Below are 10,431 nucleotides of genomic sequence, written 5' to 3' on the forward strand. Positions count from 1 at the left end.
CAACAACTCTGGCACAGTAACATGCAGACATCGACGACCGATTTCACACGTCAGAATATGTAATATGTTAAACTACTGGCATAGTAACTAATGCGCAAATTAGCCTGGTCTGACTGAGAAATGGAGCTGTAACAATACTCTATGTAACATAATGCAGCTGAATAAGTCTACTTATTTTAGGTTTTGTTTTTTTTTTTTAATCTCAGCCCTTGAACAAGGCTGCCCTAAACAGAAGTGCCACAAAACAGCATTATGCAAAGAACTGGTTCATACCGCTTCCCGCTGACAACACTGAAAAAATGTTTTAAGCAATCGCTTGCGAGCTACTCACTTAGAGATGCCAAGTGCAGTGATTTCTGCTGGATGTGCGTTGTCTTTGCGATCAAATGCCGTGTGCATAGTTAGTTTGCTTCTGAACACCAACTGACGCTCCCATCTGTATCCTAGAAACAAGCAGGAAGTAGGAGAGGGAAAAGCAAATTTGCTTGTTCTCATTTTTGTTCCCTCCTTCCTCCAACAAACCTGTATGTGTGACTTTGTAGAAAGAAAAAAAAATCTTACCCCAGAGACAACTCTCTCTGACTCAAGTTTCACTCGGGGAAAACACATTTTTCAACTGCTCCCCAACATGTGTAAGAAAGGAGACGGTACAAAACAATGCAGAGTCTCCAATTTCTCTAAGTCCAGCTGGGAGCTACAGAGGATGGTGACATACACAGGGAAGTCTGGTACCAAAGCCTGACAGGACTGGGATAGCTTTGGTGTTTTAATTTTTATTTTATTTTAATGATTTTCTTTTCTTTTTAAAGTCAATACTCAGATTTCCAGCTGTCATTAATTTTCTTCATAAAAGCTCATATGATGCTGTGTTTTGGGTATGTGACTAAAACAGTTTTGATGACATACCCGTGTTTTGGCTGTTGTTCAGCAGTACTTGCAGAGTGTCAAGGTTTTCTCTTATTCCCCACTCTGCTCTGCCCCTCACTCCGCATCAGCAATTTGGAGGTATGCAATAATTTGGGAGGGGACACAAGCGGACAACTGACTCAAACTGACCAAAGGGATATTCCACACCATGTAACATCATGCTTAGCAATAAAACTGAGAGGAGAGATTTTTGGGGAAGGCAGCCACTTGCTCAAGAGTATAGTTGGTCATCATTTTGCTTGTGGTAGGTGGCAAGTGATTGTCTTTCCATCACTTGTTTTGTCTTCCTCTTTCCTTCGCTTATTAGACTATCCTTATCTCAACCCCAGTTCCTTTGTTTTTGTTTTCGGTTCTCTCCACCACCCTGCTGCAGGGGGTTGTGGTGGTGGTGGCAAGTGAGCCGCTTAGCTGCCGGCCAGGGTAAACTGACCACAGCTTCTCAGGAAAAGCTTGAACAACATGCAACCTTTGCACACAAATTTTTCTCTTCACTGACCATTTTGGAATTTGTCAGCCAACCCTGCTCAAAGTTGCACAGACAGAGAGAGACTGCCTTAAGGGTCAGTGCTGACAGCACGTTTATCTGCCAGAGGAAGCGTGCCCAATTTCTTTTACCTGGTTTAAGCTTGCTGTAGTGCCGTGCTTCAGCATAGCTGGGGTGCGGGTGGTTAACCTGAGCATGGGGATGCATTTTTGCTTGTCCCTCAGAATAATTCACAAAGATAAAGCCATCTTTCTCATCCAAGCTGAGCTGGTCTGACCAACGCCTAGAGTCATCAGAGCCGCTGTCTGCTGACCATGCTGCCGCTGCTCTGTTTGACGATGACCTAGGCCTGTGGCTGGTGCTGCTTGGTTGAGACTGGCTCTCCTGCAGTTTTGTGTCCTGGCCTATGCATGGATCGTCTGCCTCGGAGTCACTGCTGTCCTCTTCGTGGGCTTCTTGTCCTGGATTCACCCAAGAGGAGAGAAGGCGTTGTTAGCAGGCTGCTTTTTCCCTACTCTGCTCCTGCACTGCCTACAACCCAACAGGTACCATCACAGCATGACCAGAGGGAAACTGCTCACAGGCATCTCAAAGCCTTTGCAGAGATTCAGTTCCTGCCAGGAATCCACACTATTCATCTTTTTTGCTCTGGTCTGTCAGAAAACAGCACTCCTTAGCTGAAGCTATTTTCTACGACAGTCTGTCTGAGGTAGGCTACGATAGACACAAAGAGTAAAATTTTCAAAAATGCTCAAATTAGCAAAACCAAATCCTGCTGCCTTTCAGCAAAACTTAAGCAAGTAAGCACAGTCAGCTATGCTGAAACTCCAGTTGACTGACAAACGTGATGCAGATTTGCTAATAACAGGTTTTGCTAATACAAAAGAAGCAACTGCCAAAGGTATACTCCTAGCGACACTGAAAAAAGAGCTGTATTTATATAATAATTATTAATGAGTATCATGTGATCCAGATCCAAATCCAGATCATATCTTCAGTATGAAAAGGGCAAGAGGAAGATGAGATGGTTAAAATAAACACTCATCAAGCATGGACCAAAATCTTCCAACAAGGGAAAATAACATGGCCAGCACTACTTGTCTAAACAGCATGCTGTTCCATCAGTAGATTTTTTAACTCTGGTGTTATGGTATTTGAAAATAAAATTAAAAAAATCTAGCTTTTGGACAATGGTAGCATCCATTGAGTTCACTGATAGCAGAAACAACCACACAGAGAAAAGTTCAATCTTCACAGAAAAAAGCTATGATGGGCATAATTTTTTTCCTCACTCATAGCAGTAGGAAACTACCATAAGCAAGGTGGTGAACAAAGAACTCGGATGCTCTATTTGTTATGCCCACTGGATGTCCAGTATCTTTTGAGACAAATCCCCATCATCCATTCTGCACTGTATAACCACAGGATTTTACATACATATAGCAAAGATCAGATAAAAGGCAACTACAAGACACTTGTCAGGAGACATACCTATTTGTGCTTCCTGACAATCCTCTTGCATTTCCAGCATCTCCACAGGCTCCGGAGCTGGTGTTTCTGGTACTTGCAAAAACTCCATCCGCCAGAACTGGAGGGACAGAGGACAAGCAAAGTGGCACATACTGAACTCTTAGCTTTCTTCTGAGCTACTTCTAGCGTTAAGATGGCTTATTAGAACTGGGTGTTTGCACTGGTAGGACGAGAGGCAGGTCACATCTCCATACTAAGCTCTGTTTTCAGGGTCTGGATACTACAAGAGGACATCTGCGGCCATGCCTGAATCACAAGTGAACAAGTCTTGTGCTGTTATTTAACATCGTAGCTGTTCAAATAATAATAAAAAAAAAATAATCCACTCCACATAGCAATCTGACCAACAGACTCTGGTTAAGGCAGACCCAGGACTGCACACAGCAAAGTACTGAAAATCGGGTTAGACTCGCAGTTATCAGAGATGCCACCAAGTTCCTCTTTTCCTTCTAGGCAGCAAGATGAATTGTCTCAAGGTGTGTAAAACAAAAATGGTGAACGAAAACTACAGTCTCCAGGCATGAAACCTGGTGACCAAAAAGTGACCAAAATAGAGCAGGAAGGAAAATGTATGCTGCTGACTATTGCTAGTTACCACATCACAACGGGTGCATCGAAGAGGAGAAAGAAAACTGGAACACCGCATAGGAATGTCAGCTCATGGAAAGAGTTTTCCATGAATCTTCAATGTCCATCTAACTTGTGGACAGGATGCAGTGCACCAGCCTCTGCAGAAATGGCACAGCTGGCTCCAGCACCAAAAGCAGTCTGCATCGTCTACCCAGCCTGAACTCCCTCCTTCCTGGAGGACTAATCGTTCAGGTGAAGCACCCAAGGAGAGCAGGACTGCTTTTGGTACCAGTCAGGACACTGTGTTGGATAGACATGACTTGTCTAACTACTACTATTACTAACACTAAGGTGTAAACTTATTTTTCCAAGCAGTGATTCCTGGTACTTACCCGGACAACTCCATCCGAATGCCCCGTTACTATGACGTTCTGGGTATCCCACTCATTCATCTCTGACACAAAGCAACACATTATTTGCTGGCTTCGGCCAGTGAAAGTGTTTACGCTTGCGGTGGGGCTGCCGTTAATGCTCCATACATGGATGTAAGTGCCAGCACATGATACAATATCCCCCTGCAAAGAGAAATAACACCTCCACATTTCAATACAAGTCTCAAGTTTTCTGCAGCAAAAATATAAGCCAGGTTCGTTTATAAGCCAAGTGCAGCCATCACGGCTGGCACTTTTCAGGAAGTTCTATTCAAGCTGAGTTTGGCCACCTAATCAAACCTTTAGGACAATATGCATTTTTTTTTTTTAAATTGTACATAGAAACCTAGACTCAGCAGCAACCTATTTGTTGTATTTATAGCACACAGTCAGTAGACTAATTCCTCTACTTTTCACAGCATAACAATTCAACAGCTTATTTTCAGTACTTTGCCGTCTCAGTTTTCAAAGACTCTGCTCATGTTGATCCTGCTCTTTTTCACAAACATGCGCCACCTTAAATTTCATTTGCTTCCTAATGGGGAAAAGAGCAAGAGATGGTCCAAACTAGTGCAGAGGGGGAAGCAGGAGCTGCAGTCTAAAACACTGGCAACACTACAACTGCCAGACTACTAGCAGCTAATAAACTGTGCCTCTTGCTACTCCCTCCTTGCATTACAGCCCCATTTTGTTTTGATTTCAACCACTACATCTTCTCCAGTTGCAACATGGTCCATCCAGCCCTGATGGACCAGCTACGTAAAGTTGCAACTCAGGCAAATTCTTTGACGTGCATGGGAACTGGATAAATGGCAACCCGTAAATTATAGGACCATCAGGGAAACAAGCTTTTAGGATATGTCTGTTTCTGCTACAATTGTCACTGCGGTTTCATCGAAGGTATATTCTGCTTCCTTTAAATTAAGCATAAGAGAACAGAAGTCAACCAAGGTCATATATCAAAATCTCTTCTTAGCTCCTCTGGCAGGTTTGACAACCCACTTTGAACGCCACACAAGCTATACTGCTGCCAGCACTGTTCATAAGCCCTTCCAAGCTCTAAACCCATGTATGTCTCTGGACAAAAGATGCAAATTACCCCCTGAACCAGCTAATTAGTTGTCAGATGAGTCATACAAGTTTTGCCAAACTAACAGAAGAGTCTAGTTTGTTTTTCTTTGGTTTAACAATTTCTGACTTGCTGCTGTTCCCGCTACACATTGGTGAATGGTATTTGGTTCTTACCGTTAATTCATTTATACAGAGTGCTGAAACTGGAGCCCTGTGACCTCGAAGCTGTGTTAGAAAAGAGAGTTTATTCAAATCCCAGATGATGCAGGTGCGATCCCGTGATCCACTCACAATTATGTGATAAGCTAGCGATGCTGTTAGGCACGTGACAGTGTCAGTATGACCCAGTAATGCCTGCAAAACAAAAGTCAGGAGGAACAAGCCGCAATCAGGAGAGCGCACAAAAATTGCTACATTAAACCGACTTCTCTGAAAAGATTCAGATAATGTAAACATGAATATCCTATCAGAAGATGCAACTGACTTACAAGTATTCCATTGGCAACTATTTTCATAATTGCAAATGATAGCAGTCATATTTTTTTTTCCATTTAAAAAGTACTCCCACAACCCCAAATTTCAAGGGTCTAATGTTATATGGCCTTCTATTGAAAAAAAAAATCCCGAAAATAAATTTCCAACCCATTCTGCATCCTCCATCTCCATCAGTAGCCTATTTATAGGGTTAGTATGTGTTTCAAGCTGCACCCGAAATTACCTTCTGAAAACAAAAATTCTTTGTAAATATAAAATGGCTCCTATATAAACTTCTGCTGATGTTTGAGAAAAGATAAAAGAGACAAGAAAGAGTTGCAGCCAAAAAGGCCAAGTCAGTTGGAAGGAGGAGAAAATTAGAAGCATCTACTTGTATTAGACCCTGCTTTTACATTTTAGGCTTGATCTAATCATTGGAACAGGAGTCGAATAGTAGAGTCAGATTATTGCATCTTCCTCAGTTACAAATCATTGGCTAAAGTACAGTAAATGGCCTTCAATATGCTGCCCTGAAATTAAAGATACAGTGTTTTATCTTGCACTGTTCTTAAGTAAAACGCTTGGGAAACACAGCTTTGGACAGTCGTTGGAGTCTGTGCGATGGAAGTTATTAAATAACTCTCTGTATTTCTTCTCTTGAGTGGAAGCTTTCCGCTAGAAAAAGTCCTGCTATTAAAATGCTAACAGGAACAGTTAACGCTTAACAACCTAACTACCTACAACAATGATACAGAGCTTCTAGAAATATTGTAAGGTAGTTGGGGGTTTGTGTTTTGTTTGTGGGTGGCTTTTGTGGGTTTGGGTTTTTTTTTTTAGTGAACACACAAGATTTACTCCGCACTTAGCTGCAGCTGACTTCAAAGTACAGCTGCTCATTTGTTAGATTAAAAGTTGATGTTTTGAATTAACAAAGCAAGAACAACTTAAGGTGATCCTGAACAAGTATACTCTGCTCCACAAACATCACTGCCAGAAAGAGCAAAGTTTTGCACAGAACTCTAATTTAAATATATACATTTTTAAAGAAAAAAGTAATTAAAAAATTTAAAAAGGAAAATTAACTTTTAAGACAGTCTCCTTCACTGCCCTCCCTGACAGTTTTCAGATGGGGGTATTTTACATACAACACTACAATAAAGCAGATGATTTCACAAAACACACCTGTATAATTTTGTTGACATCACTACCGAATTCCCCATCTCTCCAAAAAGCTCCTGGTGATCCACTATCCTTAACAAGATGCAATTTTAAAGATGCATTTTGCCCACTTTCATGGCAGATCAGTACGTGGACTACTCAGTTCTCCAAACGTCTGCTGGACTTGGTTTCAAAGCTTACTATGTCAGCAGTACCCCTTTCATAATTCCTTTGGTTCTGTAACATAATTTACATAAAAGGCATCTTTATTGTATTTTACCTGTTTCAGTGTGAGGGCTTTAGCTTTTTCTTTGGAGATGCCCATTTCCCACACACACACCGCTGTGCTTGTTCCTCCGGTGATAACTAGTTTGGGGTTGGGGCAAATGGCACACAGTATCTGACCCCATTCTGACAAACATTCGTAAACAATTACTGCCTAAAAATAAAGAAAGCAAAGAATAATTACTTGCAGGGTTAGTGTTTGGGAGGATAAAAATAAAAACCCAAGTGCCACCCTGTATGCTGGACCATTAAGTAACTAACATATCGCTGCTACCCCTTATGCAGTTTTTCCTGAAAGATAAGCAATTCCAGCCTCTGCCATAAGATGCCTCCCCAAGAGAACACGAGAGATGAGCTTTAACTGCATAGATTTAATTCATTCATGTTTTGCACACCTGGTAATAAATTATTATTAATTGGTTTATGACATTCTGCCAGCGTTCTGATGAAGACCATCAGATAGGGAGCAATAAAACTTATGCAGCACAAGATTATTTCATTCATGTGTGAAATAAATTTCCATTGTTAGATTTTTTTTGCTATTGAGGACTAATTGCTTTTGGTACATTCAGCACTGAAACAAATTTCAGATTACAAACCTTGTCCGACTCGTAGGTACCCAGTCTACAGCTGAGGTCTGCATAGCCCCAGGCAAAAGTTTTATTCCATGTAGGTGGGATAAGAACCTTATTCTGTTCTACTGCCAGAATGCCTTTATCGGTACACACGATCTGTCCCACAGGCTCCTTGAGCTCTAAAAGAGAAGATGGCGTTATGTTTTATTGCTAGCACAGACAAATACCATCTGATCCCATTAAATACCTGATGTTCTGCAAAAGCAGGATCTCAGTCTTGGCTGTGTTACACAAATCTGTTTCAACTGCAACGATGGCAACTTTTGCTACATTCCTAACAATTGCAGGGCTAAGCACCATCAGGAGTGGCGAGAACACCCCGCGGATGACAGACAGCTCTGATCCCACCTGCGATGCTGCACAAGGTGTTCTTCAGACTGTGGTCAGTGAAAGTGATCGTACCATTTTCGGCACAAGTAAGTTTTTGGTATTGATTCCAACATCTTGGCCAAGTGCTCCCACAGGTTACATTCCTGATGACATCCTGTGGTGTTCTACTTGTTTTTCTCCAAGCTTTGCAAATATAAAGAAGCACCTTCTAATTTTCTGTCTTAGAGCGTAGCCCTGCTATGCCCTGTGTAATGGTATGTCCTCCTCTCTTTACAGCAGGCATGCACAGATTCATTTAATTGACTAGGAAAGAAATCACTGTATAGCATTTACCTGCCTCGCAGACAATTAACCTTTGTTCAGTCCAATGTTTGATATGAAGTCAAAACCCACCTTTTTTCATCTCAGTGCAGGTACCAACACCACCCTTTCCTGCCAACATTTCTCAGTATTTCTTGGCACTGCGATAAAGAATCCTTCTGCTACAAAAATCACAAAAATTGAGGCTATCGCAGGCCCAGAAGCAATGTACCCTGAATATTGTTTGCTAAATTGAAACTTTGAAGAGGTGCTTGGGCCCAGTTTTATCCCTCTGTTTTAAAAAAGCTATATTAAACCGGCACAGATTTGGTGCTTCCCAAGTACATTTTAAGATAGATAACAACATAATCTTACAGCTTTAGGAAATTTGTCTGTCTTATAAAAGTACAAGCATTAAGAACATTAGAACAAAGCAAAACATGGAAAAGGATGATCTTGCTGAAACTTTGAATGCTGTGGCAAAGAAACAGGAATAATTACCGTGGTTTTACAGCTTACCTTTCACTGGAGCAAGAGATGGCCGCAGGTTGTCCAAATGATGGAAAAAAATCTTGTCACTTGTAGAACCAGGGGGCACAGAGGTTCCCACAGCCTCTCCATTCAGTCGGCTTCTAACACGCTTTGGCGGGTGTGGTTTTTTAAAGAGCTGAGATAGATCAAGAAATTAATGATCATCAAAAATTACAGGTGTACAAGAGTACAAGCTTAAAGAGATCATCAGTACGTCCCATTTACTTTCTAAAAATTCTGCAGGTCAGCAAATGTTACTTAACCGTTCCTAGTATTCACTAATAACTTATGGCAACTGTTTCAATAAGACTTCAACAAATAACCCAACAAGGATATAACAAGCAAAGTATTTTTAAAGCTACCTCCAGCTGCAAAAGCAGTTGAAGTAAAGCAAGCAAAAATCCCAAAGTTGATGCGTAACACAGTATTAAATTCTAACCCAGGACAAACTGAAAGCTAATTTTTGGCTTTGAAACAAACTGTCCCACAAACAGCAGCTCACGCACTTGGAGGCGGCCAGGATATCAAAGGACGGAGTAATGGCATGGGGGGACATGTAATTGGACCACATATGACAATGACACACAAGAAACACATCTTAGCACCCGATTATCTTCTGCCTAGCTTTTCACTACGAGTAACTGAATTTCCTGCTTCAGTGATCATTCCTGGTATCTCAGACAGTGTTAAACAAGCCGATCATTGCTTCTAATAAGCTGTGATCATCAGTGACACACACTAAGGTTTAGCACGTGATAAATTCATAATAAACATCTTGGATGGTAGACGCTATGTACTGTAATATGTAAATGACAAAAATAAACATTGAGTGATGTTTTGAAAGATCTCATTTACCCTTTCACAGAGAGGCTATTACAGCCCTGAAAGGAGAACTGAAATTCCAAGGCTGAAAGTTATTTCCCTTACAGCCCTTTGAGATGCATTACTTGTTTGCCTAACCAAAGCAGAGGGAATATGCATAAACCTGAGGGAGTTGAGCTATGAGCATGCACACACATTTCTACTGCTCCAACCTACACTCTGGGTATGAAGGACACAACAGCCCTACGTGCCACAGTTCTCCCTGAACTACACATGCCTCCTGTCTGGCTGGGCTATGAGAAGATGGAGAGAGAAGGCACATCATACAGTGTTCACATGGACAACTGATCTCAAAAAATGCCAGTTCCACAAACCCTCCCTTTCTCCTTTGAGGGACTGTTCCCCTTGCTTATTCGTTCTGCTCTGCCCCGCCAGGCTGTGGCATCTCGGGACCATCGCAGAATCTCTGAGAGGCCTCTTCCAAATGCAGCACCAGCTCTGCAATGTTTTGCAGCACAACTTTTTAAAATGGGAAACAGAACCACCAGGGGTGTTACTGGTGGAAGAGATGGGATAAAGATGATGTAGTCCTCATGTTACCTCTCCGTGCAGCAAAGGAGTGAAAAAGGGACTGAGATAGCCTGCCCTAGATCCCCTGTGGAAAGTCAGAGGGTCATAGCAAAACTCTAGTTACATAGAAGTGTGCTCCAAGAGCACTCATCACAAAAAATGACTTAAGGAAGGAGTTCTGAGTTTCCAGAATTTATTGCAGTCTGCCTCTTTCCTCTAGCAAAGTGTCGTGCAATTTCTGGTAGATCTCGTCATAGGTTCGTACCTAACAGGCAATTGAAGATTGAGGCAGACCTTTGGACTCAGCTGCAAC

The 10,431-nt window shown here is 41.8% G+C and overlaps 1 protein-coding gene across 1 annotated transcript in view; it reads right to left on the reverse strand.

The window, feature by feature from the left end:
* WDFY3 (WD repeat and FYVE domain containing 3) overlaps positions 1-10,431 on the reverse strand; it is a gene marked incomplete at its 5' end in the record, with an annotated part of 75,027 nt that overhangs the window by 1,730 nt on the left and 62,866 nt on the right. Inside the window, 8 exons of the mRNA XM_009698546.1 lie at positions 332-443; positions 1,543-1,872; positions 2,903-2,999; positions 3,904-4,086; positions 5,188-5,367; positions 6,926-7,084; positions 7,530-7,684; positions 8,715-8,862. Of these exons, the coding sequence (XP_009696848.1) occupies positions 332-443; positions 1,543-1,872; positions 2,903-2,999; positions 3,904-4,086; positions 5,188-5,367; positions 6,926-7,084; positions 7,530-7,684; positions 8,715-8,862 (1,364 nt within the window). The remainder of the gene's footprint in view (positions 1-331; positions 444-1,542; positions 1,873-2,902; positions 3,000-3,903; positions 4,087-5,187; positions 5,368-6,925; positions 7,085-7,529; positions 7,685-8,714; positions 8,863-10,431) is intronic.

Source organism: Cariama cristata, unplaced genomic scaffold (assembly GCF_000690535.1).
Source record: "Cariama cristata isolate BGI_N322 unplaced genomic scaffold, ASM69053v1 scaffold6894, whole genome shotgun sequence".
NCBI classification, from domain to species: Eukaryota; Metazoa; Chordata; class Aves; order Cariamiformes; family Cariamidae; genus Cariama; species Cariama cristata.